The 17,475-nt window shown below is 34.6% G+C and overlaps 1 protein-coding gene across 3 annotated transcripts in view; it reads right to left on the bottom strand.

Moving 5' to 3' along the window:
* LOC142986377 (solute carrier family 7 member 14) overlaps positions 1-17,475 on the bottom strand; it is a 229,566-nt gene that overhangs the window by 147,763 nt on the left and 64,328 nt on the right. For all 3 annotated transcript variants that reach the window (XM_076134848.1, XM_076134850.1, XM_076134849.1), the window contains exon 3: positions 11,720-11,864. In XM_076134848.1, coding sequence (XP_075990963.1) covers positions 11,720-11,864 — 145 coding nt within the window. The remainder of the gene's footprint in view (positions 1-11,719; positions 11,865-17,475) is intronic.

Genomic DNA, 17,475 nt, shown 5'->3' with positions numbered 1-17,475 from the left:
TGTATCCTTTACACCATATAGTACGAGTTACGACAGTGGTTTACATTTTTTAATAATTTACTCGTAAAATTATAGTTATTAAGCGTTATGTGACAATATTCCCTACAATAATAGTTCACCTGTCGCAAAATGAACCGCAATTTTATTTATCTTCTTAAAGAAAATAACTTTGGAAAATGCGGTGCCTCATATAAAATATTGTTGTTCAAGTTTAAACTTTAAATGCGCTTTTCAATTGAGTTTGTTCAATAACAGATGTGCGACTGGCCGAGTCGAGCCGCTGCAACTTATACCTGTCGTTGTAAATTGTACCTTAGCATCTTCACTATAAAGTAAAAAGTTCCCAGTTCGCTTTTAAGTGGCTTAGGTAGGCTCGCTTTTGTGTCTTTTCGTCTTTTGAATTTCCTGCAGGAGTTGCCCCTTGAACTGAAATGTCCTTAAGATTTTATAAAATTTTATTTAAATACGATGAGCTTACTTTTTAGTACATTCTTGTTGTATTCTCAGAACATTATGTTTGTAGACTCTAGATTAAAAATGTACGTGCAGTTAGTAACTCGTATTTTAATAACATGTGTATGAGCGCGGTGAGAACTCGTTTCAGCGTCTCGTTTAGATTGCAAGGGTTTGAAATGTTCCTTCTGAAGAGGTCTTTTGTAACTTTATTACATGTGGTTAGAACTGCAATATTAAATATTGTGAAAGAACCAGAGAATATGTTAGTACCTCATTTTTAAGTACCCGCTTCTTATTCAAACTTTTTTTAAGTTTCCAAACATTTACACTAGAGTTGTGTTTTTAAATCTTTTAGAGCTGTATAATATTATTTCAGGTCGCCACAGCCGCTGCAAGAGAATAATTAATTATACAGACTATACAGAGAGAAAGAAATGCTGTACTGTTATTTTAAAGTATTTACCCTTCTCAAAATAATGAACGCGAAAACATTCTACGAAAGTATTTTCGTTCTACACGACCAAATACTTATCCATACTAACTTACTGCATACTTATATTATAAAACAGCTTTATAATATTTGTATAGATTGAAAGTAATTATGCCGTACACAAGGAATGTTTTAAGTTCCATAAAATGTTCTTAGCCCGCGAACTTTAACTGGTAATATTATCTTTATGTATTTCTTTCATATAGAAAACAATGGCGTTATAAAAATCAACTAACGCTTCGCTACAATGTCAAACGCTACCACAATGACATGTTATAAACGCAATTTATATTTTTTACTTTATTTTATCGCATGGTTACTAACCACCAACCTTAATATGGTAATAATTGTTCAAGGCCCTCGAAAAGCCTTAGAAATGGCTTAAAGATTGCCATCTTAGTAGACAATAATTAGTGTCGACTTTTTACGTACCGTCCGCAGCTTGGAGACACCCTGTTCAAATATGACTAACCGGTCATCCATCTATGAAATGGTCGCGTCAAAGGATGCTTAACCCATAGATCGTATACCGACCAGTTTGGGCAACAAGTTATAGGTGCCGGAATAAATTACATATTATTAAGAAAGTTAACACGTTAACTGCCAAGATAAAAAAATACAAAATTTTATGACGTCATTTTTTTATTTTTCTGAAATGTAACATATTGACATAAATTACGATAATTGATCATGTCGTATTAATTTCCATGATTATTTATGTAAGATTTAGGTAAAAATAAATTTGTCAGGCATATGTGACTGACAAAGCCCAAACGGTATAAAATATACCTATTGCGCCATGTCAGGCATTTTGTCAGGCATTGTCATGAAACAAGTAATAATATTGCGGCCGCGCGTATTTTGCATTTGCGCGGGAAAACTTTTCGTTCACTGCGGGCTGCGATCGGTTGACTGTAAGTACCTAAATAGTTCGCTCCTTGCACGTTGCAACCTGTCGGGGGTCTCTAGCATGCAGTAAATGCATTTTTTTAGTCGTTGCTAAATAGTTGTCGAAGTAGGCGCGTAAATTTATTGCTCTCAGATAAAGTTATTTATGTGACGATTACTATTACTAATGATGTCGATTATTGATAATATGGATGATTTTGAACTATCGTTACTTGATCTACAAGTTATTGACGAACTGGAAAAGCAAAATTTGACTCAAAGTAAAAAAAAAATTAAAAAAAATCAAATGTAAAAAAATCTCGTAAATATTGCTCGAGGTGTTATAAGATTAATGTAGAAACAGTGGATAGAAATCATGCGAGAAGGAAAACGAAGCAAGTAAATACCTATTGTCCAAATTGTCCCAATAAACCACATTATTGTCTAAAATGTTTCAATGAAGAACATAAAAAAAAATTAAATTTTGTTTTTCTTCTAATACCTACTATTTTATTATATTTCTAATTCTCTCAGCGGTAACGCCGATAATAATGTTATTATTTCGCCAAATAAAAAGCATTTGCAAAATTTCATAGTGTCGTATTTTATTTTTCCTATTTAATTTTCGTTCCAATCATGAAAATGGTGGGCCAAGCTGCACATAGTTTCTCTGGGGCCTTGTCAGTCAATTACCGTAAAGAAAAATGCGATAAACGTGCCAGACGGCTCCTTGGGTTGATTTGAAATATATGCATCTGCGTCAGTCCCCCGTGTCTGACATGGCCCTAACAGATACTAGGTGCGTCAGGTACCGGTGCCTGACGTGGCAGTTAACGTGTTAAGGTTAAACGTGTTCTGTTAAATTATGATAAGGAAACAACGAATCCAGAGCTAAGATTGGCGGTAAAACTGCACTAAACAAGCAGCTTAAAATGTAGTGCTTAAGCTTAATCTTTTGTTCAGTCAATCTAAATCATAAATATACTAAAATGAAGCTGAAACTGTATAGCTAAGTGGAATATTTCACTGGCCAGTTAAACAAACAAGCGAAATGGCCATTCACAGCTGACAGCCCCAAGTTTCAGTGAAATTTAATAGTTTTAGTATAATCTCACTGAGACTGAAATACCGTTTATTTGTAGCCTAAGTTCTACCGTCTTAGGAATTGATTTAATGAAGATCGTAGAGTTAATTATATCTAAAATTGAAGTCACAGGGAAAATGTCATTTTAGATAAGTTTTGACTACGACACTACAGTACATTGTGCAAGCGTACTAACTACTACTAGCGTGTGAGCTTTAATTAGTTGTGCAGTATTTTGTCTCTTACAATCAGTTTTGGAAACTGTATATGAGTAAAACAGACAGAACACTGTATAACTAATCAGAGCTAACACGACATTCATTAGTAAAATAGGCAGTGTCTTTTTAGAAACCCGAGTGTTTCGAAACGCGAAATTTATTATGAAGCTATAACTGTACCTCGATTCTCTGCCAATATCGACTACCGACACCCGGCTAGCTATCGACATTTGACATTTAGAATGTACTGCCACAATGTTTCCTACGACACCCGACAGAGGCGCTGATCAGATTTTCATACAAAATTTCTCGATGACAGTTCGGTTGTCGGTAGTCGATAGTAGAAGAGAATCGAGGCACTGGTGTTAACGTAAAAGTAAGAATAAAACTTTAATTAATGCCTGTGTGACCTTCTGTAGTACTCTATCCTTAGCTCAACTCGTTACAAAACAGCTACAAAACCAGTGCCTTTTCTTTTAACTGATTATATAAAGAATTATTTTTTCGTCCATTGATTTTAGATAAAATATTTCATACACGTTTTCCACACAATGTGTTAGATACAGTATCTTTACTCGCATTCAATTTACTGTGATAGGATGGAAATAGACACTGAATGGTAGTGACGTCAGTCTCGAAACTTCATGGGTGAAAATGACACGTTTCCTCACTTAGTTTATCCGCTTAGTGGAGGCTCGCGGTGTATGAAAAAATGACCTAACAAATTCAGTGATATGCTCTAAACGTAGACAAAATAGAACGAATGACGTATTTGTTTATATAATTTACATATTAATGACACAACACCTGTCGCAGGCTGTCAAGTATCGAGAGTTAGACATTTAAAATGTACTGCCAAAATAGTTCCTACGGCGCCCGCTAGAGGCGTTCATCAGATTTTCGTGCAAAGCTGGTTGTCGGTAGTCGATAGTGGTAGAGAATCGTGTTACTGTAATACTAAAAGGGTCGCTGACTCGATGTATTAGGTGTATGAGATACCTATCCTTTCCATATTCCTGATATAAGAAGGGGCTCAAAACAACCCGAAGGTCCTATTCAGAATATTTAAATATAATTTGAAAATCCCATCAGTTCTTTGCTCGACCCAGGAAACGATAACGAGACAACTTGATCAACAATCGTTGACACTATGGCTTAAAACAAATATAGGCTCTGATATAACTTATTTCAATAAATTAATGAACAATTTGAAGTGTTAAACCGCTTACTGCTGAGCAACATTATTTTTCAATACGTATTGATGAGAATTTCTTACTGACGTAATAACATATTGTTCACCATAAATCGTGCTCACGTTTGCATTCATTACGCTAAAGAGGTTGTCCATTGCCAATTCTATTGACGTTTTGTATTTTTTGTGAGAATTAAAGTCCCCGTTTCGAAATGATACTTTCCAAGCAGTAAAACTTAAATTATAAGAATTTCAAGAACTTTGTCTTAAATAATTATTTGCTCGTTTATCATTTTAATAAATGATTTATATTTTATTATTCTAGTAGCTTTAAATATTTAATATTTCTAAGCTAGCAACAGAAATCTCTGAACTGTGTTTAGCTTCCTTATATTTTATTCTATGGATAGGAAAACACTCAAAAGAATCACTCAAGAGGAAGATTAAACGTCATGAATACGTAACTAACATTCACCAAGCTCACTCTGTATCGTAATTTCAATAACAAATTCATATTCTTATAGAAAATTAACTTGGAACATCGTGAAAATAATTGCAAGGAAAAATGTTCTACATTTGCGAGATCAATTGATCGTTTGTGAAGAATTTCCATAATCGATGGAAGCATGATGGCATCGCGGAATATTCACCAAGTGTTCGCCCATTATCCATTCTCTGGAAGCGCATAATGTATGTGCAGTTGAGCGATTACTATCGCCAAAGGGATGAATTGATGGTATACATAATTTTTTTTCACTTACTGAGTTTAATATCGCGATATATTTTCTCCTTGAAAAAGTTTTAAACTAGGTTTAAACATAGAACCTGGCTTACTCCAATGAACGTAAACTAAACATGCAATTTTCATCACGACGCCTTAGAGAATACTAACCAATTAGTATTAACGACAGCGACGAAAATTAGTTTTAAAAACTCCATCGGATTATAATGAATTCCGCTAATGGTGGAAGGTTTAAGCTAGATTTACCCGTCATATATTTAAGACGTTCTAGAATAGAACCACTTAGTTTAAATCATGAATAATTAAAAGCCTGCAAAGACAGCTTTCTTAAACCTATTAACTAGCTTACGCTTTTAGCGTCGAGTCTTTCCTTAATACGATGCATTATTCTCTACCCACAACAAGAATGTCAAAGCTACGTTATAGAAAAGCAGGAAAAGTGATATTTTAGTATGAAAATGTTTGCTACTTTGTTATTAAAGGTTTAGTATAAAATGTTAAACCCGTTCAACCTTTATAATGGTTACGTTTTCAGTTGCGAACTGTAAGCAGATTTCTTATCACTGACGATTATCGCCAATCGGCTATCGATTAAATCGGATCAGCGAGGTACAACCGAGAATTGAGTGTTTGAAATTTCAAATTGTTGCAAAATTGTATTTACGGTGCCCGCTAGAGGCGCTGATAGATTGTCTTTCAAAAACTCTTAATAACTAGTCAGTCGCCAATAGTCAATAGTAGTAGAGAATCGCGCTACAGATCTAAAACTATTGTAGAATCGCAACCTAAACGGTTCTAGTTGCCTGTCAACCTAACTTTTATCGTGGACGTATTTAAATATTCCGTCTTCCTTTTATGACATGACCATTAAGTCTGGAACCCCTAATTTAGAAGCTAATTGTGAACCTTTTTTACCTGCAAAGAGAATTAACTCTAACTAATGCGTGTTCGAAGTGTACTTTTTTAATTGAGTTTTGGACTCAAAATGACGTATATACTAAGATTGGATAAGTAATATAAGCTTTCTTGACTTTTCGCTTTCACGTCCCACGCTAGATTAGTTGATCTTAGAAATGCTAATGCTTTGTATTTGAATTTTAGATTTTCATTAGTTTTATAAGTCAGCGGATCAAATGTATGTAAAATGTATAATGTAAAATGGAAAAGGTCACACCAAAAAATGTTTTACCCCTCCCCCTCATTTGGGAGGAGACCCAGCAGTCGGACAGTAATGGGTTAAAAATAAAACTATTTTAGCATGCCGCATCAAAAATTTCAGTCCTATTATAATAATGGCAAATAATAGTTGTTCATAAGTGTATGGTAAATGGTAATGCATTGAGAGGCTACATGTGCGTGTAATCTTTTCCATAATTACCTATAAGAGAAAAAAGAAAATGTTATTAATAATTAGTACAAAAACTTATTTTTTACAATATCACACCAGAGGTCATTGTCCTCTAACTTTCTGAAGAGTTTGTGAAAGTCTTAAAAATTTAATTAAAAGGTCCCATAAAAAGTAATATTAAATTTATTTTTTAAAACAAAGTGCCAAGATAGCAATTAAAAATGTTTGGCGAAGATTTTGAGATACTGTTGAACCCTCGGCTACCTTTTTAGTTTAACGATAAAAACCTTTAAGTTTGTTACGCTAGGGACCAAGTTATTTTAAGTTGTTCAATGGATTTGCTCCTTTCGTGACGTGCGGGAGCCGGTTGTATTGAAAACTTCGACAGTTGAAAACTAGTACGATACATATGAATGCGATGTTATTAAAAATTGTTAGGAATTGAAGATTATTTTTGCAGTAGTATTTTAAGGATGAACAGAATCTTCTTGAAAAGATATTGAACTCATATCTTATTTTTATTTAGAGCAAATAACTAAACTATAACAGATCGTCAAAAGGTTCCTCTCATTGGAGCCCAAAGTATACCCTTCACTGACTCCGTCAATGTCGGTAAAAAGTAAATATATATAAAAATATAGAAAATTATAAAACTAGTAGGACCAGCATATGTCTTAATATCGTAATGCAAATTGCCAAATTTGAACACAAATACAAAATCCCAGTTCTGATAGCTCCTTAAAATGCCACAGTAATATCCGCAAACTGATTATGTAAATCTTCCTTACTTCACCCCGTCTGTTAAATGTCCAGTCAATTCATAGAAACAAAATATGATTATGCAAAACATCGCGAAGCAACGTGGTTTTACGCCACACTCATTTTGAAAGCAGACGAGGAAATGGCTTTATTTGAAATACTACATTTTAGAAATGTAAGCTTCGTAGAGACACACTATTAACATAATTTATGTTATAGCTAGTGCTCAATCTATGGTTAAAAAATGTGCATGCCGCCTGAAGGTCTCTGACGCGGCTTAATAACTGTTATTTTTACTCCGGAGCTCGGGACTTTTAGCTTTACCACCTCTTAGCCCATCTATGAAGTATCCACGTTAAAGATGATTAAACCCTCTGCTATTTCCCGAATTGCAAACTATGCTAAAACGCCTTAAAGACACGGTTTTTGGTAGATACGTACTTCGGACAAAACGTGCAATTTCAGTTTTGGTCTCTTTTAAGTCACGTTTTTCTCACGCACCGAAATCTACGGCAACTATCACTGTGAACTTCAATCGCCACTAATTTAATGACAGCTATTTGATAACTGACTAACCCCGTTATATTTTAGGAAATTGTCCGTTAAGATAATTATGCATTATATTTAAAGCAAGGTCAAAAGTTTATTTGTTTTTAGAGCTGTAATTAAAAATGATGACTTGAATGACTACCACGCGGTTAGTTTATAGAAAAGCCTTCTCTAATAATTGTCAATCACGCTGCAGTCTGCCACATCAACTCGCTATTCCATCTCGCTTATAATTGAAACTTTATTATTAGCATTCGGTATCTAATAATTTAGCTTTTCACAAAAACCTTTTCCGACTCCGCCAGTTCTATTATTCACTACCACTTATCCTATGTGATACGTTAAAAGTCCTACAGTGTTTTAGAACTGATTAAAAACTAGCTGAGTGCAGTTATTATTAGTTTGGACATCGCAAACCGGTAGGACGGAGACCACTCTCTGAAATGTAAATTACTGCAGACGGCGACAGAAATATGTGGACACTGTCGCATTTTTATTAGTACTTTTTGTTTGAAACTATCAATTTTATTATTGGCATTGTGTGACAGTGCTTTTAAAATTACTTCAAAGTTAGTAATTTTTGAAGAGTTTGTTTGTTTGTTTGTTTGAACGCGCTAATCTCAGGAATTACTGGTCCGATTTGAAAAATTCTTTCAGTGTTAGATAGCCCATTTATCGAGGAAGGCTATAGGCTATATATATCATCATGCTACGACTAATAGGAGCAGAGTACCAGTAAAAAATGTTACAAAAACGGGGAAAATCATGACCCATTCTCTCTTATGTGACGCAAGCGAAGTTGCGCGGGTCAGCTAGTCTATATTAATATTATAAACCTGAAGAGTTTGTTTGTTTGTTTGAACGCGCTAATCTCAGGAACTACCGGTCCGATTTGAAAAATTCTTTCAGTGTTAGATAGCCCATTTATCTAGAAAGGCTACATCGCTACGACCAATAGGAGCAGAGTACCAATAAAAATGTTACAAAAACGAGAAAAATTATGACCCATTCTCTCTTATGTGACGCAAGCGAAGTTGCGCGGGTCAGCTAGTCTTTAGTAAAAGTGCTTCTGAAAGTATGACTGTGTATACTTTTTGAGGTTTACCGTACTCGCTTCGCAAGCTGAGATATTTGTGCATTAATAATACCTAACGCCATTACCCGTTGAAATACATTTGCAAGTTTGGTTTGTAACTACATTTTAGATTTATGGCTAAAACGGTTCGGTGAATTAATAACTAGTGTTTCACAGGGATCAACGCAATGAGGCGCATTTCTCTCGATTTTGGTTTGACATTTCGGCATAGCTCGAGGTAAATAGGCTTGATATTTGAATTTGAATTGCCGAGAACTGTGTTATTATGATGCAATGCGTAGAAATATGTAGTCATGGAATTTGTGAACTGTATCGTAACGTTCGATGTCATCGCGGTTTAGACCCGTTTTACATAATCATATTTCTAATGGGTGTGCCAATCGCGATAGTTTAAAATCGTTCATAAGAATATAAAGTTTTAAAATACGACCAATGAATACTGATACATAAAAGAGTACAGCAAGCTCCATCGATGAGGAACTTGTTGGCCTGAAAGATTGGCCTCAATACATTAAAGTATTGGCCATAACATTTGCGTATTGGTGTCATTAAGGTTTAAGTATATTCAGTAAAACGCAATTAGAGTACTGGCAATATAATCATTCCCACCTGCACCTGAATGACAGGTATTCCAAAGAAAAATGCATGATCTTATCCATAACGCCCACCCATATGTTTTAGTATATAAGAAGGTTTATAAATAAACTCAAAGTACAATGACCCAAAACAGTCTCGATATATTTGCTGACACAAACAACAAACTTCCGTTTACAACTGGCTGTAATTACAAAGTGTCAGGCTAATGAACATACACTGATTAGCAAAAGCTTTAACTTTTAACTAGAGAACTAACAGAGATGGTTTACGAGAAACTTTTGAAGTCTACGTAAGCGGATCTAACGTCAAATCCATGTAGAAAAAGTTATAAGCCGATTGTTTAACTTGTTTTGATTTTAATAAAACATTTTCTAAATATATCGGTAACATTTTAATATGAACTTGTTTACTATTCTGTAAACGTAGTCTACACAAAACTGTAGAAACGTTTTAGGCCTCAATGTTTAATTATTTTGAAAACGATTAGATATTATTTTTAAACTAACTTTTACGGAGGCTGTGGATAATTTATCGAAACTTTAATCAACTAATCAAAAACACACGGCTTTCGACATTTAATTTTCTTTTTTTTCAATTCTAATATTATACGTGAAAGTACTCGATTTTTTTTTGTATTAGATTACTTTTTATCTATTTGTATATATAGTTAGTTTACTGTTGCTGTAAATAATTTAAAATGTAATTGTAAATATTATACCTAATTCATACTTAAAGCTTAGAAAGTTACTCCTGATCGTAAGCATTTTTAAAAAAGTTCACGTTGAAAGTAGTAAAACGAAAACATGATATGGATAATTGTTCATCGCTTTTTTTATTAAATAAATGCCGTTGAAACTAACAAAAATCTTACGTAATAACATTATTTATTACATAGAAAAGCTTGAAGTAGGAAGAATCCTTGGTTGATTGTAAAATTATTTAAATTGGCCTCGCTATTTCATCTGCATGAATTCTGAATGGTGCAGTGAATGCCATTTTCCGTACAGATTTCTAAGCGCATTCAGTCGTATGTGATTTGTCGCACGGATCTTTAACCTAGTGCTTTTACTGACGCTGTATGTAAGGTTTATTCTAATTGGTTTGATTTTACACTAAAGCAGCAAAGGACTGGAACAACAATACGTAGTTTCTTTAGTGTTCTGCGTCGATTTTTTGTAACTCTTATAAAAATATTAGTTTATTTACGATGGTTTTGTCGTTGTGGAAATGATGTGGTAGTTTGTCTGAGGGCCCATTTTTAGTATATGACTTGATGACTCTGTTACGTCTCCGTCACCCGCTCTCTTGTATTTTGTCAGTCTTCTCATTGCTATAATTTAACACACACAATTCTTAAGGCGCATTCTATTATTTAGCCGCCTTGGTTAATATTTCGATTCTATCTATAAGTAATGTATCAGCTAGATATATTTTACTATCGACTACCGAAAACCGGCTAGCTATCGAGAAATTTTGCAGCTGGCTCCGTAGTCGAACTATTTTGGCAGTACATTTTTAAACGTCAAACTCTCGATACTCGACAGTGCCGACTGTAAAGAATTGCGCTACAGCTCTTAATCAAGTGCCAACAAGATGAATCATATCTAGATTTAAAGCTACACACGTCATCAATTCAGTCCACCACTTGAAACCTAAATCTAAGCCAAGCAAAACGTTCTGAGCTAGTTGAAAGCCGCAGGGAATAAAGTTACGAACTAACTGGCAAGCATCAAGTAACGAGATTCACAACTACAACACATCATGTTTAAGACTTTCGTGTACATACCAGTGTTTAACTCTTAGGATATTAAGGAAATTAGCTTAACAGTAGTCTTGGAGACACTGTAACTTGTAGGAGAATGACAATTTCTCATAATAGTGGTGAGGATGCAAGAATAGTTTAAATATGTCTGTGCTTGTTAGTGGTTCATTAAATAAATTCATGATTTGAAAGGTTCCTCATGCTTATTCTTTATTTGTTTGTCTATTCGTAGTTCAAAGTAGTTACTGATCTCAATAACTATGCTTTAATGTTTTTGTATAACTGCATAACATGTACCTAGGTACCTTGTATACCTAATATTTGTTAAATACATTTATTAAGGGCAAACAAAGCCCCCAACCAGCACTTGGCCAGCGTGGTGGTTTCAAGGCCTAATCCCCTCCCTCTTTTGGAAGGAGACTCTTGCTTTGCAGTGAGATAGAAAAAAGAAATTAACCCAATAATGTTCCACTGCTGGGCAAGGGTCTCCTTCCGTAAGAAGTGAGATAGAAATGAGTTAAAAATAATAGATACTTACCGAAAGCCTTTGGCGGCCGGGAACCGTCAGTTCTTGGTTGGCTTCCGAGTCGCGCGGGTCCCTGGTCCGTATGAGTTTCGTAAATATATTATGGCCATCTCTACGAAGGCCGCCCCAGTCCACCGCCCGAAGGCGGCGGACCATGCTGCAAAGAAAAATAAGTATTAGTCATTTTGATAAAAGAATATAAATTTCTTCTAAAAGTTTTTTTAAGCACGTTCTATGTGTAGCTAGGCTTTCATTAATATACTCTTAGCCAGTAGTTGCTTATTAAATATTTTTTATAATTCATTTGTCTCCCAATTCACTTGATGGTAAGTGAAGACGAGAGACATTTGTACATGCCTTTTCTTTCTGTAAAATTTTAATTGGCCGAATTGTTGTTTTAAACGTCGTTAAATGCAAATTTTCTTTACAATAACTAAATGCAAATTAAAATCATGATCTTAAGTTTTCTCGTCTAACATTTGAATTATTTTACAAAGGAACTCTGTTACGATTCCCATATCACTGCTACATTTTGCGTGATCGTGACGTCATTCAATTTATAGAGCCTCCGTCTACTTCGAGTATTAACTAGATTAAATACATCGGTAACTGTGAACTGTGAGATCTACGTGTACATGTGAAAAGCATTAGTCTTGGGTCCCGTGAGAGGCTTCCACTTAGCAAGGCTTTCCATCCACAGGTAGCGTTGAGAACTAATCTGACGTATTGACTCTTAGCGAATATCCCTTTACTGTAACCTCGTAGGCCTGAGTCCTTTCTCACTAATAAATGTGAGAAGACCGAAATGAATAGTTGGATTATATGCTCATTGTGTAGATACATATTATTTTAGATTCAGGTTTTCATTGGACTGGAATGTTTCTTCACGCTAGTAGTAGTGTAGTAGTAAGTCAGTAGTTTAAGTTTCCTTATATTCTTATGTAATGTCTATGGTGTTTGAAATTCTAAGGGTAACAAAGAGTATGTTTAATACGTATATCCATACTAATATTATAAATGCGAAAGTAATTTTGTCTGTCTGTTACTCAATCACGCCAAAACTACTGAACCGATTGGCATGAAATTAGGTATGGAGATATTTTGATACCCGAGAAAGGATATAGGCTACTTTTTACCCCGGGAAAATTACGCATTTGCATGGGAAAATAAGGATGGCGGACGAAGTCGCCCGGTAAAAGCTAGTACTATATATTCAAGTATCCAATTAAAGAACAAATATAAATATTACGGAGGTTTTACATTTCTTTAACATGGGTTTAGGAGCGCAGAACAAAACTTTCATACAATTTGTTATAGCACTTGTAATTAATGTAATGTCTTCGTCCACTGAATTAAGATATAAAGTAGGAACAATTATTTCATTATCGTTTTTGATTAAAACTTTTGAAGATTATTAAAGAGTTAATCCGTGTCCAAAAGACAGCTACGGAATTTTATTTTACGAAATTGCTGTAAGTATTCTGATTATCGATTAAAATAATATGTCTAACGTGTACAATTACTATACAGTAGGAACATAGTATTATATTTTAGGATATGTAAAAAAAAATAGAACACATGGAACTAAGTTCCATTCTCATTTGATAGCCCTATTTGACTAGAGTAGAAAGTATCCATCATATTTATAGTTTAGTTGGCTTAAAACAAGCCTAAACTGCCCCTAAAATCTAATCCAGCATACATGATACATTGGATTTCCCATGGTATAAAGTATTATTATTTCATTAAAATCTGTTCAGTTGTTTTTTCGTGAAAGAGTAACAAATATACATTAGTCCTCGATCATGGTTTAGCTATAAATAAATAAATAAAATAAATAAATAAATATTATGGGACAACTCACACACGGTCATTTGATTCCAAACTAAGCAGAGCTTGTACTATGGTAACCAAATAACTGATAAACATACTTATATACTTCTAAATACATACTTATATAGATACATTAACATCCAGGCTCAGAACAAATACTCGTGCTCATCACACAAAGATTTGTCCCGGGTGGGATTCGAACCCACCACACGCGGCGCTATGGTTGTTGCGGCGAGGTGACCGCTTAAACCACTGCGCCAAACGTGCAGTTAAAGTATACTAAACGGATTAAACTAGGAAACATTATCCAAAGACAGCTAGGGTATTCTAGCCTTCTAAACCTGGCATAGTTCATCACTCTCAAGCGATACACGAGTCAAGCGTCAAGCATTTTAATTTCCGGGCTCTTTCGAACCAAAATTCAGGATCCTCTGATCTAAACTGCACCTATCAGGCTATGTATTCCCGATATCATCCATCAATGTGATTGGTCTCGTTCAAAGGAGTTATAGTTAATTAATTTTATCATCGTTTCGCTGAACTGAGACTGCCAATGTTTGATCAAATACTGAGAGTATCGAAGTGTATGTCTGTGGAACATTCGAGAGAGTCCGTAGAGCAGTCTACGAGTGCTTACATATTTACTTGCATGCTTTTGCTTGGTCTCAGCGAAGCCTACTTGAAGGTTTGTACTGAGCATTTTTTACTAAACCTGTCACAAAACTTCCTACACTCGGTACCAACATGTTGGGAGCGCTTGGCGTTTTTTGTTTTGGCAAATGCTATTTCCACTTAGCATGCAAGGGCCGCTGACTAATTATCAGACAGAATTGGTCGAGAGCTAGATGGTTAGTGACCACCTCCTGTTTTTGATGCAGAATTTTTAACAAGCTCAATTTCACGTTATACTATGATATATTAATAAAAATGATGTTATTTCAACACCAACTACAGAAATATCACACTCGCAGATGATTGAAAAATCACTGACATTTTCAATAAAATGGAATCCCTGAAGAGAAACTTTGCTGAGTTTGTTCCGACATACGCTAGGCTAGATTATTGGAATGCGAAACAAAGGTGAAACAAGATAAACTCGAACTTGGCTCTTCTCTTAGAAACTATTGCAGTGGCAAGATAAAAGTAGTTGTTGCGTAAACAACAAACCCCGCCACGTGCAAAGACGGAACATTAAAACTTTGCTGAGAAAAACTTCGTTTAAGAGATCGCTTGATGAATTAGAATTGTGACGTCATTTGAAAAAAACATACAATCATTTTAGTTATTCTGAGTAATAGTACGTCAGAATTGCTGGTAACTTCCCTATTGCATTAGTCTTTGTGGCTATTTCGATATGTGTAAGTGTGTGATAAAACAATAAATAATATCATTCTAGTTATATCTGGTGTAGGCAGAGGTGTACGAAATACACACGTGTTTCGCTATTAACAATTTAGTCCTATGTAATGGCTGACGAGTCTATAGTCATACATAGGGCACGTTATCGGACTCCGAACTACAATTGAAAATAATCTAATAAAAATTTTATAAGACCAATAGCAAGAGAGACTATATTTATTCAATACCTCAAGAAGCGTGGGAGAGCTTACTTACTCCCTCTAATAACATCAAGTAATTTCGAAGGTGAATGAAATAACCCACGTTCCGCGGTTTCTATTATTAGAACCTTATAAAGCAGAGGATGCCAGTTAATTGAATTTAAAACAATTTATATTAAATTACAGAACTAAGTGTTATAGAACGTCATCGCTATTGAAAGTAGTTTGTCAAATAGCATTTATCTAGTTGATACAATTACTTTAAGTATTTCGTATCTGGCACTTATTAATAAACTGCGAAACTGGTGTTTAGAGATATTCGAGATAGAAACTATTCCGGGTGTTTCTGGAAAATCATTAAAGCAACTGAAATAATATATATAATATTATCATTACCATTCGAAAGTTACATTATTGTGTCAAAGGGACAAAGCTAAGCGGTCGAAAAATGTTATAGGTACATCTGAGACAATTCCCTTAAAGATATATTTTTGTATCCCAGGTCTGTCCCACTGCTGGGTAAAGGTTTCCTTTCGTACGAGGGAGAGGTTAGAGAGTCTACCACATAGCATGCCTTAAAACAACTTTAGGCATCTTATTCGGAGTAATTTCCACTAAATTTGAAGAATTTTATTGCAATACCATTCGGTGAAATAACTATCGGGAACTGAGAAATATTTTACTTCTATCGACCACGAATATGAAACGTCCGCTGTTTCCTGCTTCGTGAATCACGTAGTTCCGGAACAAATATTGAACTGCGATGACAAAATGCCACTAGCGCGTCAAAACTAGATCCTCAAGTTGTTTGTCATTCTGTGTACGAGTTGCGAACTTTCAAACGACGGTAAAAACTAGCGGTCTTGTGAAACCAGTAGTACAGTTTATGGCTATCGCTAGGACTAAGGCTGGTTTAATGTAGTAATAGAAAAGTGTGGGTGGAATTATAGACTTCGCCTTATTAAATTTAGATATAATATACATAAAAAGTACAGTTTTTTACAGGCTTTTAAATCCAAGAAGGCACATGCTTATGTCGTAAGCATATATAGAATTTGCCTAAAATCGCGCACAGGGTAAAATATAACAATGTTTGCGTAATAAATGTCGCTGTCTAATTTTATATTTTTTTAATTAAGCATGATATAAATACGAAAGACAAACGTAGAAATACTAAATAGCGATACTTCTTTACTATTTTTGTTATTGCAATAGTTGTCTATCTTGTTCCTTTTTAATCAAAAAAGCCTAAAAATACGATTTATCACATACAATTTTGCTTTACACGTATGTCACTCGGCGTAATAATATACAAAATACACGTTAAACTATGTATTTCTAACACAACCGTGTAAGGCGTTAACCTCTCGTTTATTTTCAGGTTGTTTAAAAGCTCGGCCTTGCTCAAAGCATTAACGCCTTGGAAATCGATAGCACTACGAACTCAATGAACTAAAACGACAGCCTTACTTCGAAACAAAAAGAAAAAGGCTAACTTAAGCGGTTTTTTGAACTAAGACCTGAAGTTACAAAATAATAAAGATTACAGTTCGTTATGTTTTACTTCGAATAACATTTTTACGGAGTTTTTGACCGCAATTTATTTTGTTTTAATTATAATGTTGAAGTTGATTTTTTATGTTTTAGGCTTATTACTGAGATTGTAATTTTTTGTATAAATTAGTTCGCGAGGATTATTCTGTAATGATAGAATTTAACAAAGTAGCTATTAGGGTGGTCACCTAGCAACTCCGTGTTCCGTGTAACAACTATGCGGAAGGAAAAAATATTCTTTAACTTTTCATCAGATACCTGGTTCGAAAATGTACTTGTCAAATTCCACGTGAAACTGGTATTTTTAATGGAACAAAAATAACTGTACTTTTTTTACAAAAGCTAGGTCCAATGCCTAAACGGATTTTTACTTAGCGTTTTTTATGCTTATTTGTTGTCATTTGTCAGTCATCTTACCAGCTTCCTTTTTGTGAGAAATATACACTTTAGTATCTTTTACGCAACGATATTACGAGTATCGATTTCTTAGTTTATTTGGGGATGTCTCCTTGAACTTGACCTTGAAGTCTATTTACGGAAATAACCACGAGACTACATTTTGTGAAAGGAAACGTTTACTGACAATATCTCATTCTGAGGAATTTTCACCTTCTATTCCCTGAGGTAATTATAAATTGCGAGTTTTCAAAATATCACAAATAGCTGTACCCAATCCGCACTTGGCCAGCCTGGTGGACTCAAGGCCTAACCTTTTCTTCATTACGGGAGAAGACCCTTGCACAGTGGGACATTAATGGGTTAAATTTATAATCTATCTAACTGTACGCTATTTGATATATTATTTTATTTCTACTTATATTT

This window comes from Anticarsia gemmatalis, chromosome Z, assembly GCF_050436995.1.
Source record: "Anticarsia gemmatalis isolate Benzon Research Colony breed Stoneville strain chromosome Z, ilAntGemm2 primary, whole genome shotgun sequence".
NCBI lineage: Eukaryota > Metazoa > Arthropoda > Insecta > Lepidoptera > Erebidae > Anticarsia > Anticarsia gemmatalis.
This window is presented reverse-complemented; position numbering and strand designations above follow the sequence as displayed.